The sequence below is a fragment of the Chanodichthys erythropterus genome, chromosome 13 (genome assembly GCF_024489055.1).
Source record: "Chanodichthys erythropterus isolate Z2021 chromosome 13, ASM2448905v1, whole genome shotgun sequence".
Classification (NCBI taxonomy): Eukaryota; Metazoa; Chordata; class Actinopteri; order Cypriniformes; family Xenocyprididae; genus Chanodichthys; species Chanodichthys erythropterus.
In genome coordinates this window covers 23,856,110-23,871,334 of record NC_090233.1, presented here as the reverse complement: position 1 = coordinate 23,871,334, position 15,225 = coordinate 23,856,110, and the positions used below count along the sequence as shown (strand labels likewise).

Here is a 15,225-nt window from a genome sequence, read left to right as displayed (position 1 = left end):
TTCACATCCAATTGTACAGATCAGCCAGTTTAAATTGAAATGTGCTGCTTCTGTCCTACATTATTCAGTAGGCTAATATAGATGTATTTTAACTACCTATCTATCAACCGACCTAATGTAATAAATACATACATTTTAAGTTTAGAAAATAGACAGACAGACAAAAATATATCTATCATATCAAGCGTAATTTATAAACTAGGCTACAGCTGTGTGGCCAGTTTAGCTGGTCAGGCCAGTTAAAACCAAGAGGCCAACCAATGTAATGCAATGGAATTCATGAAAGCTTAAGTGTTGTTGAAGTGTATATATGTCTTTTTAGACATTTTGATAGGCTATGCCAATGTTCTGTGTATTTATTTATTTATTTATTTGTCTTGGATTTTATTTGGTGGTAAGCCTTCCATGTCAGTTTCTTGTTGTAAATGGACTATTTATGCCATTTTGTATTCAATAAGTGAAAAAAATAAAAATAAAATAATAATAATAATAAATAAATAGAAAAAATAAAAGAAGACGTAGGAACCTGTGTTAATAGTAATCTTTTCCGGACGGCGAATTTAGTGTGGCTGCACAAGTCGACGGTCAAGGATTTCAGTGATGCAGTGAAATGTGAGTTTTATGAAATATACTTGTGTTATGAAGTCTTATAAGACTGTGCTTAGCACTCGACTGTTGTTTCTGTGATTACGGTCCCTGAAATTATCGCTAAACCGCACCTCTGTTTTGTCTCTCAGGAAGATATGGCTTACTCATGCAATGCTATTAAAATGTTTATTTTTAAAGAAGATGTTATTATTTTCTGGCGTCGTTATTTAATGAATTGAGTCTGTTAGTAATATTAATATTCTATAGTAATATTAATACTATTCTAGTCTAAATGTCTCATATGAAGTCTACAATTTGTTAAATACAGTCAATCCATCTCTTATTGATCCTTAAATAACGTTATATAATAATAAACAAGACAGAGGTTTAATGACATGCACTGTGATTATTTCTGCTTGCTGTATTCTAGATCAACACAAGCAGTTTGTTCTTCTCGCCCAATGGGCTGACAGCGGGGGCGGACCAAGATGTTGAGTGACATTCCTCGGGACGCCCTCCTCCGGCCACTCACCCGGAATGAGGTGGTGGGGATGTTGGTGAGACTGACCATCTTTGGGGCTGCAACATATTACAGCATCAAATGGGTGGTGGACGCTTTGGACCCAACACAAAAACAAAAATCCCAAGCCAAGAAAAGGGTAAAGAGATCTCTGCTACTGGGCGTATGTACTGATTGTGATAATAAGTGTGACAGTAAATGTCGTTCCAGTGAATATTAAACTTAATTTACAGATCTTATTTCATGCGAGCCTGTAGCTCAAAGCACTTATAAAAACATAGGGATTTTTTTCATAATGGCTTTAACATCTAGTATTGAGAATATTGCTTCCATTGATTCATCCCAGTGGTTCAAATCATTTAATTCTGTTCACCAAAAAGTCTCTTTTACTCTTAATAGTGATAATGTCTTGATTGTTATGTTTTGTGAATTATTATATTGTGAATTTACTGATTCTGATATTTGTCCATTAATTTTATGCATTTATCATGTTCCCACACTCTCCCCAGGCAGAGCAGTTGATGAAGCAGATAGGCGTAGAGGGTGTCAGTCTGACGGAGTATGAGATGAACGTCGCCACTCATCTTGTTGATCCTCGCAGCATCAAAGTAAACACCAATACATGTGAATTGTGTTGACAGATTGGCATTGGAAATTGCTTCCCTGTTCACACCCATGAATGTGCAAACCTGTAATCATTGTTACCATAGCCAGGGGTTCCCAACTCTGGCCCTCAAGATCCACTTTACTGCAGAGTTTAGCTCCAACCCTGATTAAACACACCTGAACAAGCTAATGAAGGCCTTCATCCTAGTGAGGCTGCGATCTTTCTATACCAGTTCTTCAGAGGTTTCTAGGCTAGACTCCTCCTCAGCATTGAACACTACAATGAGATGGTCTATAAAGTCTGTATGGCTACATCACACGTTCCCACCCTCATGGTCACGGCACTAAAATACTTAATTTTGGAAAAATACTTTGTATTTAAGCAATAAGGTAAGAGAGGCTGTATCGTGAATAAGTCTTCAGCCGTGACTTATTCAAGATACAGCACTAGCCTCAAACACCTTATTGCTTTTATAGAACGACCACACAATACAAATATTAAAGCCAAAAATATGTATCAATGCAATATTCATGAAGTAAACTTTCACTAAAAGCCTTTCTTCCACCGGAAAAAAATAGTCCCTGACCGTAAACAGCAACAGAAGTTACATTATTACGCCATTAGATGGAGGCAAAGACTGTCTTTATGTGTCAGTCAGTAGCGAAGACTTTTACATTGAAAAGACTGAATTGTTGTGAACACGGAACAAGACGCAACTGACAAATGCTTTGACTAGCGCTGTCAGTCACAGGAAAACCCTTTAACTGTTAAAGGGACAAGATAATACATCAGACATTTAAACTGATTTTTTTTTTTTTTTTTTAATGAACATAGGACTGACCTAAAGGAAAATGCTAAATCTAAATGCAGGTAATAAACTCGCTCACTCGATCTCTTTCTCGCAATACTCTTCTACATAATGCAGTAAGCTTCAATGAACAATATCAATTGAGAACATACAGTTTACGTTGCTAAGAGTGATTGCTAAGGGTGTTGTGTAGTGAACAGTGTTGGGCAGTTACTTTAAAAAAGTAATTATAGTTACTAGTTACTTCTCACAAATAGTAACGGAGTTAGTAACTGAGTTACATCATTATAAAAGTAACTAATTACCAGGGAAAGTAACTATTGCGTTACTTTAAAAAATTTAAAATATGTCAAATAACTTGAATGCCCCCAATATTAAATATAAGTCTAAGAATATCTTGAACCGACTCGTGACTCATGATCCGCTCTTTCTTATGAAATTTCTCTGTACTGTACATAACCTGTTGGTAGCCACTAAAGAAAATGTAGTTTCATATATATGTTTAAATATTCCTATTTTATGTTTTAAATTAATTTACTTGATTGATGAAAAGTGAACAGCGTGAGTAAGATGCATCATAAGATGCACAATATATCGGGAGTCATGGAGTGGGTCAGACATGATTTTAAACACTTCATTAAGTTTTGTTTGGTAGAAAGCCTTTCTTTAAAGTGAATTTCATTTTGTAAAAATTGTATCTTCATTTTAATCAATGTTTCATTAACCAATTGCCTGGATTTAATAAATAAGAAGCAAATATAGCAGACAATATAATCATGGCAGGTGCGGGCACGGGCGCGGGCGCGATCACTGGCTCGTGAACTGGAGCGCGACTTATAGGCTAAATGAACCGAAACTCAGCATATGGGCTGCTTGCCTCGCAGACATGAGAAATATATCTATAGAACGCTTGAAATATCTAAAAACGAAAAGAAATAGGCTACTCTGATTGTGTAGCCAACATTCTCTCTCTAGGCGCGTCCAGTAGACTATGCGGATATGATGAGAGTCAACAATGTCAACTTCATCTTCGCAGCCGACACTGATTAAGAAAACATTACTTTATTAATAAACAATAAAAATGTCTCCTTGCTGTTTTTGTCATATTCATAATTGTTACTTTTGCCGGTTCTTTATGGCAAGCTTTATGCGTGCGCTGGAGTGCATAGCATATATAACATAAACGCTCATTATTACTTTATTCTCTCCAGTATTTAAGAAATTAAATTAATATAAATGTGATTAGTCAACTAATGGCTTAAATGAACAACTACTAGTCGACTAGAAAAACTTATTTCACATATTTTCGATCCAGCATGTCACAAAGGGTATTCTGCTTTGAGCTCGCGCTCAGCTTGCATGCTCACAGACAGACACACAAAGCATCGTTCATTATTATCAGTTTAAAATTAGCCTATATTTGTGTAGGCTATGACTAACTGCAGCACACACCATAGAAAAATCTTTGCAGGTCCTATATGGCTCAGAGAGAGGGCTACTTGGATTAAACCTGCATCAGAGCTCAATTATAGTAACGCGGCATTTTTTTGCCAGTAACGGTAACGGCGTTGTAACGGGAGGAAAAGTAATTTGTTTGATTACTCGTTACTGAAAAAAGTAACGGCGTTAGTATAACGCTGTTATTCCCATCACTGGTAGTGAATCGTGATACACAGAACCATTGGGTGAAGTGGTCATAGCCGTGTTTTATCGTGAATAAAACAGCTATTGACCAGTCAGAATCAAGGACAGGAACTAACCGTTTTATAATTAAAAATCATTATATTAACTATAACTCTATTAAAGCAATACAGTGAACGACAACTGTCTGTGGTCTCCCAGTGGCTTACATTATTGTCAGTTTAGAGTTAAAGGTTTATTTTCACCCAAAAACAAAAAGGAAAAAAAAGGTCATCAGTTACTCACCCTCATGTTCCCAACACGTAAGACTTTCATTCATCTTCGAAACACAAATGAAGGTATTTTAACAGTTCACACAACAACCAATTTGTAGTTTCTAAATATTCTAATGCTGTCAAACGATTAATCATGATTATTCGCATCCAAAATAAAAGTTTGTTTACATAATATGTGTGTACTGTGTATATTTATTATGTATATATACATACAAACATACACGTATATATTTAAGAAATATTTACATGTATGCAGGGTGTGTGTATATATAAGTATATTTTTGTTAAATATATACATGCATATGTGTGTATATATATATATATATATATATACACATAATAAATATACACAGTACACACTAAACTGGACTAAAGTTTGGACTAAACTGCTCTATTCATATGGATTAGTTTTACAACTAATCCATATGAATCCATATGTTTTTATGAACTTTTTGAAGCATCAAACTGGTAGTTGCGTAGACTGTCAGTGGAGGGACAGAAATCTTGTATTTCATTCAAATATCTTAAATTGTGTTTAGAAGATGAATGAAACTCTTACGAGTTTGGAACGACATGAGAGTGAGTAAATGATGGAATTTTTATTTTTGGGTGAACTAACCCTTTATGTTAAACCAAAATGAAAGATAACATGTATGCCTTCATCTCCAAAGACATTATATTTGTCTTCTTTGTTGGCGCTTGATGACATGGCAGTCGAGATATGCAGTCTTACTAGAACACAGCCTTTCGTTTGAAAAGCACCCCTAGAAAGTTACTTGCAGTTGAGTTTGATCAAGGTTGGAACTAAACTCTGCAGGAAAGTGGACCTTGTAGAGTTGAGAACCCATGCCATCGACCTTAGTCAGGGTAGTACCATATTTAATTTTTGACTGGAATTTTCAATAGATTGTACTGTTGTTTAACAACATACCGATTGTTCAGCTGACAAAACATCTTTCCGGAACCTTTATACATGCCATTGTAAAGACTGTAAGTCTTTCCCTTACAGCCACGTTTTTATCAGAATTAAATTCAATATGACCTCTAACCTGGGTCTATTGGCCCCACAGCACCCCTCCAAGTCATTATTAGCCTATATGATTAAATATCTTCTTCCTTTCTTTGTAAGGTGACCTGGAGAGATGTTGCTGGGCTAGATGAGGTTGTCTCCGAGCTGCAAGACACTGTCATTTTGCCTTTTCAGAAACGTCATCTCTTCTATGGTTCCAAACTCTTGCAGCCTCCCAAAGGTGAGTCATGGAAAAGTGTATGGGCCCCATACATACAGTATCTTATGTGCAAGATGTCAAACTGAAGATTATTCATATATTTTTTTTATTTTTCTGATTCTCAGGTGTACTGTTATATGGGCCACCGGGATGTGGAAAGACTTTAATTGCCAAAGCAACAGCGAAAGCATCTGGATGCCGCTTTATTAATCTACAGGCCTCCACTTTGACTGACAAGTGGTACGGCGAATCGCAAAAGCTGACTGCTGCTGTATTCTCATTGGCGGTCAAGATTCAGCCCTGCATAATTTTCATTGATGAAATAGGTAACCACTGAATATGCTCTAAAAAAATTGGACAGATTCCAGACAGATTACAATGCCAGCTTGTTAAACGTGCCAAATAAATTCACTCCGCAATACTAGATTGATAAAGTTCTGTAATCACTATGGATATGCAGGTGTTTTATATTCATGGGTTTTATGGAAAACGTGGTACATGTACATTTGCATAATGACTGCAGTATTTTCGATGCCCTGTCTAAGCACTGTATTTTCAATGCTGATGACATTTGAATAATACTGTACTGTGGCCCATCATCTGTAAAACTGAAGAATGTGGACGCTGCACACAGAGTCTCTCAGGCATTTTATTATAGTGTACTAGCTGTAAAAGTTAATTATATTAATTAGTTATGCTTCCTTTAAAGATGGTACCGCATGTTAAATTACAGATGCTGAAAATGCAAAATTGTAGAAAAAATATGACTGCAAAAAAGTAGTTGCTTTAATTTCTTGTTTAATATATAAAAAAAGAACTATACAAATACTATAGTTGCAGTGTATATAATTTGACATAACTGTAAAATATAAATATTTTAAAATAATATATGAATTAAATATTTTATATACACTACTGATTGGATTTAAAAAAAAATAATAATTAATGATTTTAAATTACATTAAACTGAAAATAATATTGCATAAGATTACTTTTTCAAATAAATGCTGTTCTTTTGAAAGTGCTTTTGAATTTTCTGTTCATCAATACATCCTGAAAAAAGATGAAATTCAACATATAATATATAGAATGTATAATAACAAGAAATTTTTCTTGAGCACCAAATTATGATTTTAGAAGGATTTCTGAAGGATCATGTGACACTGAAACTAATGGCACTGAAAATTCAGTGTTGCCATCAAAGGAATATATTTAAAAATAAAAATATACTATTATTAAATATTTTTAGTATTAAAGACTATTTTAGTATTAAAATAGAAAGCAGTTGTTTAAAATTGTAATAATATTTAACAATATAACTTTTTTTTTTTTTTTTTTTTACTGTATTTAAAAAAAAAAATGCAGTCTTGGTGAGCATTAAAGGTCTTTTTTCAAAAACATTCAAAAGTCTTATTGACCCCAAACTTTTGAATGACGGTGTATATGTAGTACTACATTTAATTATCCGCATACTAAATATAATTTCAATTTTGTTTGCTTTTAGGTTGATTACATAGTGTGCAGTTATGAAATGTATATCTACATAAAATCTGTCTCTTGTCTCAGATTCATTTCTGAGGAATCGTTCCAGTATGGATCATGAGGCCACCGCTATGATGAAGGCCCAGTTCATGAGTCTGTGGGATGGACTAGACACAGCAGCAGACAGTCAGGTAACATGCACACGTATTGGTTTCATAGGTCATTGCATTTCTTCAAAAGTGTTAGTAATATGAAATGTGATGGGAAGTAAAAGTGTATGTCAATGTTCAGGTAATGGTGATGGGGGCTACTAACAGACCACAGGATGTGGATGCAGCAATACTGCGCAGAATGCCTACTGCCTTTCATGTAGGCCTGCCCGTGAGTCTGATGAACACACACACACACATACCTTTACATTCTGTTTTTGTTGATTGCCCATCCTAATCTGGTCAAAACTGAATTATTTTTGGTCCATTTCCAGAATGCAGCTCAAAGAGAAGAAATCCTTAGACTAATTCTGTCTGGTGAAAATGTAAGACAGCTCTTCTCATCTCATCTCATCAAAATATTTTTTCTGTTTAAATATATTGCTTATGTTAAAGGTAAAGTGGCCTATATTTACATATATTTACACTACCATTCAAATGTTTGTGGTCTGTAAGGTTTTTTTGAAAGAAATCTTGGTAACACTTTACAATAAGATTTCATTAGTTAACTATACTCCTGGGCAAAAAAATCTACCAAACCCAAAATAACTAAACACTAAGTTTTGATTGTCTTAACCACAAATTATTGGTCAGGAACTTGGCTAAATTTTAGCAAATGCACTACTTAAAAATCCATTGCTGTCTCAGAAAATCTTTAAAGAGAGAATGAAGTTTTTGGCAGAATATGGGAAGTTTGTGGAGTGTGAAGCGATGAATCACAATGAAACACGAGTTGCATGGTGATGCTCCAGAGTGGTGTCTTCGGAAGTCTGCTGAGAAATATAATAATAAGTGAAGCATAGAGGAAGAGGTGTCATTATGTGGGGAGCCTTCTGGTATTGATGAACTACTTTACTGTGAAAAGTCACTTAATGCATTGGAGTACAGGAGAATATTGCAGAATGGCTTGCTTCCCACTCCTGTCTCCTGCCCAAATTCCAAAGACGGCCAAGAAGTGGCTTGAGAACAACTCCATCAGGCTCGTGTTTTGGCCTAGTTTTGGTCTCCCACTAAACTCAAACTAACTGGGAGACATTTTTCAACTACTCATGAACTGTTTGAAGCCATTAACATTAAACAACACTGACTCTTCTTCCTGTAAAAAGCTGTCTGCAAGTTGGGGAAGGCTATTCCATGCTAAGTTACTTTATCTACAGGATTTGTGCAATTGTTGCTCATTTCCTGACCAGTGATTTGAGATTAAAATGATTAATACCATTAAAAGACCACTAAATATTTTGCTGTTTTTGGCTTGGTCCTTTTTTGTTGTTGTTGCCGCCCAGGAGTGTACATTAGTTAACATGAATTAACTATTAACAATACTTAAACAACATTTATAACTCTTTATTAATGTTAATTTCATCATTTACTAATACATTTTGATAAAAAATTATATCTGTTAACATAAGTTAAAGGGTTAGTTCACCCAAAAATGAAAATAATGTCATTTATTACTCACGCTCATGCCGTTCCACACCTGTAAGACCTTCATTAATCTTTGGAACACAAATTAAGATATTTTAGTTGAAATCCGATGGCTCCGTGAGGCCTGCATAGGGAGCAATGACACTTTCTCTCTCAAGATCCATAAAGGTACTAAAAACATATTTAAATTGGTTCATGCGAGTACAGTGGTTCAATATTAATATTATAAAGCGACAAGAATATTTTTGGAGCGCCAAAAAATAAAAAATAACGTCTTATTTAGTGATGGCCGATTTCAAAACACTGCTTCATGAAGCATCGGAGCATAAATGAATCAGTGTGTCGAATCATGATTCAGATCGCGTGTCAAACTGCCAGCGGCTGAGATCACGTGACTTTGGCGCTCCGAACAGCAGATTCGATACACTGATTCATTTGTGCTCCGAATCTTCCTGAAGCAGTGTTTTGAAATCGGCCATCACTATATGTCGTTATTTTGTTTTTTTCGCCTCACGGAGCCATCGGATTTCAACTAAAATATCTTAATTTGTGTTCTGAAGATTAACGAAGGTCTTACGGGTGTGGAATGGCATGAGGGTGAGTAATAAATGACAGGTATTTTCATTTTGGGTGAACTAACCCTTTAATGCACTGTGAACTAACATGGAGCATTTTTAGTAAATAACATTAAAAAAAGTTTAATAAATGCTGTAAACATTTTTCATTGTTAGTTCATAGTAGTTAAGGCATTAACTAATGTTAAAAATGAGACCTTATTGTAATGTGTTACAAAAGTCTCTTATGCTGACCAAGGTTGCAATTATTTCATCAAAACATTATTACATGTTTTGATGAAATGTTACATGATCCTTCAGAAATCATTCTAATATGCTGATTTGGTGCTCAGGAAGCATTTCCTGTCATTATTAATGTTTAAAACAGTTGTGCTGCTAAACATTTTTGTGGAAACTGACACATTTTTGTTAGGATTGTTTTATGAAAAAAAAGTTGTTAAATGTCTTTACTGTCAATTTTGATCAATTTAATGTTTGCTTAATAAAAAAAACTGGCCACAAATCTTTTGAAGGTATATATATAAAAAAAAATATATATATATATATATATAATATATAAAATATTTTATTTGAATCTTTATTTTTCATCAGTTAAGTAACGCGATTAACCTGAAGGAAATAGCGGGGCAAACGGAGGGCTACTCTGGCAGTGATCTGAAAGAGCTGTGCAGGGACGCCGCCATGTACCGCGTCAGAGACTATGTCCGCAAACAGCAGATGAAACAGATTGCACAACAGTTCCAGCTGGATGAAGAGGAAGAGTATGTCTAAGATGCTTTGTATAACACACACACACACACACACACAATGTTAGCATTTTATTTGTGTGCACAAAATGCAGCTCTCATAACATGTCTTAACTAAAGAGGTCTACAATATCTGGAGAAATATATCCCATTAATCTAAAGTAGTTGCTCAGCTGGTTCATCTTCATGTTTTGTTAGAAGAAAAACAATTCAAGATATTTTTGATAGTTTTAAAATGTTGTGCAAATACTGTATGAAGGAGTGAATGTAAAAGCATATTACTCACTAAAATCTAGCAACCCTCGTGTCTCTGATTTTGTCCCTGGTGTCCTCTGGTGTGTCCTCAGGCATGTGGACAGCACACAGCTGAGGCCCGTGACTCAACTGGACCTGCTGTTTGGCCTAGATAAGATGAGAGAATCCAAACAGGCCACAGTTACAGCTGACCCAGCAAATCTGAGAGAGGTGCCTCTGGACTGAAAACCTCACGCTTTACACGTTCATACACCTGTTTTCTCTATCTCCCTTATTTCTTTCTACCTCATTCTTTCCCTCCTTTTCACATTCATGTTGCATCTCAAACATTACTACTTTGCACTACAATGACTTTACAGTCACATACAATACTCAACACAACAGCTATGTGCATATTTATTGTAACAATAATAATAATAGTATACATGCTAAATGGTGTTTCATTATTCTTGAGTATTTTAACGTGTTTAAATTATTTCTGATATGATCATCTGTTGGTTGCATACTATGTAGAAGCAGATATTGAACCTCTTTTTGGATTTGAGAGTAAGGAATACAAACTTTGCTATGTCTATAAATGTTTTAGTAGTCAGGACCAGGTTTCCTGAAACACTATCCCCTGGTTTCATATACAGTTAGTCTCAGACTAAAATGCATGTTTGAGCTGTTTTGACTGAAAGCAACTTGTACTAACATATCTTAAAATATGTCAGGGCTATTGTTTTGCTATTGTGCTATTGTCTCAAGATGCACACCAGTATTGTTTTTTCTAGGGTATGTTCATAAAAGCTACTTAAATGTCCTAATTGAACTAAGGCTTAATCTAAGCCCTGTCTGTATTAGGATGCATGAGTGTTACTCTAAATTTATACTGAATGGTGCATGTGTGATCTTTGTTAACACCAATTTAGCCATGATACGTAAGATGACTGCTAATTTGTGTAAGGGGCATATCTGGATCATATTTTAACCCAAAATCAAAAGAAAAAAAAATATTTCGCATAAGGAAAACTAGTTTCTTTTGCACATTGTTTTCATGGTAATTAGTTCTCAATTTTATAGTAGTGTGATATATATTGATATATATTATTTGCATTTTCTATATTATGTAAAAGTATTATGTGATTATATAGTACTATGAATATTATATTTATTACATTTAATCAAATAATTTTTATTGTATTGTAATATTGTATTTTATTACTATGTATATTTATGTTACAGTAAAGAGAATTTGAGAATAATTTCCCTTTTTTATCTTTTGGTTTTGGGTTGAAAAATTTCTTTGTGAGATCCATGTAAATAGACATTTATCATTTGTTTGGCTCAGTAAACAAAAGTTTTCAATTGTAGAAGATCTAAAAAGCCTATCTCACACATAAAGAAATGGCTCTCTAGGTATAGATGGCTTTGTATCCACTTGAAGCAAGGCTGTAAACTTTATCAAAGGGACAAATGGTGCTACACGTATCTCTACTGGGAATGAAGTCATTTTTTACATCGGTTATTGAAAGATGTTAAACATCTGTCATATATTAATGTTCAGATGAGTCGGAGTGTGTTTAGAAAGGTTTAATATATCACTCAAATAATATATCATGTATTACTCAAAGTGTCAAACCAGCATCAAGATACTCATTTATCAGGTATTACTATGGTCACAAAGGTCAGCTTCTTTCTTGAAACTACCAGTTTTGTCCGTCCTCACTGAAATTTCTGGCCTTTCACCAGCTCTAAATGCAAACTTTCTGCTCTTGCCAAACCGTTCTGAAGATTTAAGCAATTGTTTTCCCTTTGGCTGAAGTATTATAAGGCAGCCACCGCATGTCTCCATGTGTTACTTTGATAATGGGTGTTGGGGAAAAAAACTAACAAACCATATCTGGCAGCTTAATTAATTATCCGTCAAACGTTGATTATTGAAATGACAAATTTATTCAGATTGATGTTTTTTATCATGCCTTGTGCATTTCCAGTGATTTGTCAATATGGCATATTTAACATGTAAATGAAACAAATGTGTTTGTTTGGCAAGCTATGCCCACATTAATTTCATGTTTGAGGAGAGATTTGGCTTCCTTTGGCAACAAATGACACCTTTAATGCTTTAAAAAATTGGTTGTTTCATAATGATGAACAATCTAAAGAGAGAGGGGGAAATGAACTTGTATCTTCTGCTTGCTTTTTGTTGTTACAATCACCTTCTGCTATCGCATAAAATCCTGGTCTTAATGTTGAGATGGTTTTGCTGAAAATACCTTTTCACTGTTAAATTCTATAATCTTTCCTTGCTTATTTTGTCTTTGGGCAAAAAAGCAATCATTCACTCATGTTAATGATAAAATACTTTTCTCACTAATAAATCTCCACAGTGTGACAGTGTTGCATAAAATGTTTTCCCAACTTATAATAAACCCATCTGGAATGTAATAAATGTGCATCTGTCAGTAAAAATGCAAACCCTCAGAGTTTTTGATGTTAACATCAGTCTTTTGGCCTTTTCACCATCTCCACACATGTACAGAGCGTTCTGTTCTTCAAATATGATAACAAGAGGTAGACGTAAGAGGAGCTGTTGACATTCAGCTCTTTGCTGTACTTTGTGCCTCGTTTGCATCAAAACTGTATAACCTTTTGTTAGTCATGAGTCATAATTTTCTTTGCATCATTAAGTTCTCTTTTCACCTCTTTCTCTCTATTCCTCTGTAAGCAGTAAAAAAATAGAAACTGAAAAGAAAATAGAACTGATGTCAGTGAGTTTATAATATGGCTTAGTTCAGCCTTTTGTTGCTGAAAACTCAATGACTGATCTGTTGTTTGGCAGTTTTCCTCTGTAAAAGTTATATATAACTGATAGTTATATAAGCCGTTAATGCTTGAATATTATAAAATGTGATTTTTAACCTGGATCTATTCTGAAGGGGAGTTTTTTTTATCACTGTCTGCAGTAGGAGTCCACAAGAGGGCAGTATGTGTATTTCAATATTTCTGAGACTTGTAAAAGTTCTTTGCCTGAGTAGTTCACCTAGAAACACAAACTTGAGGAGAACTTCTGAAAACATGGTGGGGTTTTTTTTTTCATGCATTTGCAATGAATGGGAAATGATGCTTTCAGTATTCTAAAAGGAATGAATGCGACTTGTGTGCTATATTTCAAGTCTTTTGAAGTCAGTTTTATGTCAGGGATGGAACCAAAATTAAGTTATTATTTACTGAAAATCCTGAAATTTGTCCTAGCTCTTGTTGGTTTATATGTGGGACAAGTAACAATGTCCAATTCATGAACAAATCATTTTGAGTCATTCTATTTATGAATTAATCCAGTTTAAAAACATTCTGAATTGTTCACAAATCAGGCAGATATCTACAGTGCTTTTTTCTTCCTCTTTCCAGTTTGAAAGTCCACATTATTGTATAGAAAAGTGTGACCAGTAAATTATTAAAAATGTTTTGTTTTTGTGAAGAAAGAATTTTTTACAGGTTTGTAATGACATGAGAGTTAGCAAATGATCACAGAATTGCCAATCTCTGGGTGAACTAATCCTTTAAATCCTGACTTAAAGGGATAGTTCACCCAAAAATGAAAATTTGATGTTTATCTGCTTACCCCCAGGGCATCCAAGATGTAGATGACTTTTTTTCTTCAGTCGAACGCAAATTATGATTTTTAACTGCAACCGCTGCCGTCTGTCAGTCAAATAATAGCAGTGATTGGGAACTTGAAAAATAAGAGTCGAAAAAACTACCATAGACAAATCCAAATTAAACCCTGCGGCTCGTGACGGCACATTGATGTCCTAAGACACGAAACGATCGGTTTGTGCGAGAAACCGAACAGTATTTATATCATTTTTTACCTCTAATACACCACTATGTCCAACTTCGTTCAGCTTCCGGCTAGTGAGGTCTGATCGCGCTCTGACAACGGAAGTGATGTCTCGCGCTCATTGAAGTATATGGGCGAGACATCACTTCCTTCATCACAACGCGTTTTTTGACCTCACTAACAGGAAGCTGAACGAAGTTGGACATAGTGGTGTATTAGAGGTAAAAATTATATAAATAATGTTCGGTTTCTCGCACAAACCGATCGTTTCGTGTCTTAGGACATCAATGTGTCGTCACGAGCCGCAGGGTTTAATTTTGATTTGTCTATGGAAGTTTTTTCGACTCTTATTGTTCAAGTTCCCATCTACTGCTTTTATTTGACTGACAGACGGCAGCGGTTGCAGTTAAAAATCATAATTTGCATTCGACTGAAGAAAAAAAGTCACCTACATCTTGGATGCCCTGGGGGTAAGCAGATAAACATCAAATTTTCATTTTTGGGTGAACTATCCCTTTAAGGCAATAAACCAGATCCACTGCTGGTAATTCTCTTCTCTGAAGCATGTGAATGTACATACAAGTTCACAGGATTTTTAAAATGGGTTTCTTTCTTATGCACAAGGTTGCACTTATTGTGAATGTTATTACAATTTAAAATAACTGTTTTCTATTTTAATATATTTTAAAATATAATTTATTCCTGTGATGCAAAGCTGAATTTTCAGCTGCCATTACTCCAGTTGTCAGTGACCCTTCAGAAATCAAGAAAAATGTATTATTATTAGCAATGTTGAAAACTGTTGTACTGCTTAATGTTTTTGTGGAAATCGTGATACATTTTCAGGATTCTTTAATGAACAGAACAGCATCAATTTGAAATATTAATCTTTTATAGCATTGTTTTTATGTTTTTACTGACTTGAATGCATCTTTGCTTTATAAAAAAAAAAAAAAAAATATATATATATATATATATATATATATATATATATATATATATATATATATATATATCTAAATCTACATTGTTTATCCTT

At 34.5% G+C, this 15,225-nt stretch overlaps 1 protein-coding gene across 2 annotated transcripts; it reads left to right on the top strand.

Moving 5' to 3' along the window:
- The first annotated feature begins 552 nt into the window (after positions 1-552).
- atad1a (ATPase family AAA domain containing 1a) lies at positions 553-13,318 on the top strand. Of its 2 annotated transcripts, none has more exons than XM_067406438.1 (10): positions 553-612; positions 1,019-1,247; positions 1,618-1,716; positions 5,569-5,689; positions 5,794-5,994; positions 7,235-7,341; positions 7,442-7,531; positions 7,635-7,685; positions 9,951-10,120; positions 10,453-13,318. In XM_067406438.1, the coding sequence occupies exons 2-10, from the start codon at positions 1,077-1,079 to the stop codon at positions 10,583-10,585; spliced, it is 1,143 nt and encodes a 380-aa protein (XP_067262539.1). In that variant the 5' UTR covers positions 553-612; positions 1,019-1,076; the 3' UTR covers positions 10,586-13,318. The 2 variants fall into 2 exon arrangements, with proteins under 2 accessions (XP_067262539.1, XP_067262538.1); XM_067406437.1 differs by having other exon boundaries at positions 1,019-1,271.
- Positions 13,319-15,225: the final 1,907 nt, after the last annotated feature.

Excerpts from the sequence above, each read along its gene's own strand:
- atad1a (XM_067406437.1), top strand. The coding sequence starts at position 1,077 with ATGTTGAGTGACATTCCTCGGGACGCCCTCCTCCGGCCACTCACCCGG. Across the intron at positions 1,717-5,568 it reads TTGATCCTCGCAGCATCAAA|GTGACCTGGAGAGATGTTGC; the intron begins GTAAACACCAAT and ends TTTCTTTGTAAG. Across the intron at positions 7,686-9,950 it reads TAATTCTGTCTGGTGAAAAT|TTAAGTAACGCGATTAACCT; the intron begins GTAAGACAGCTC and ends ATTTTTCATCAG.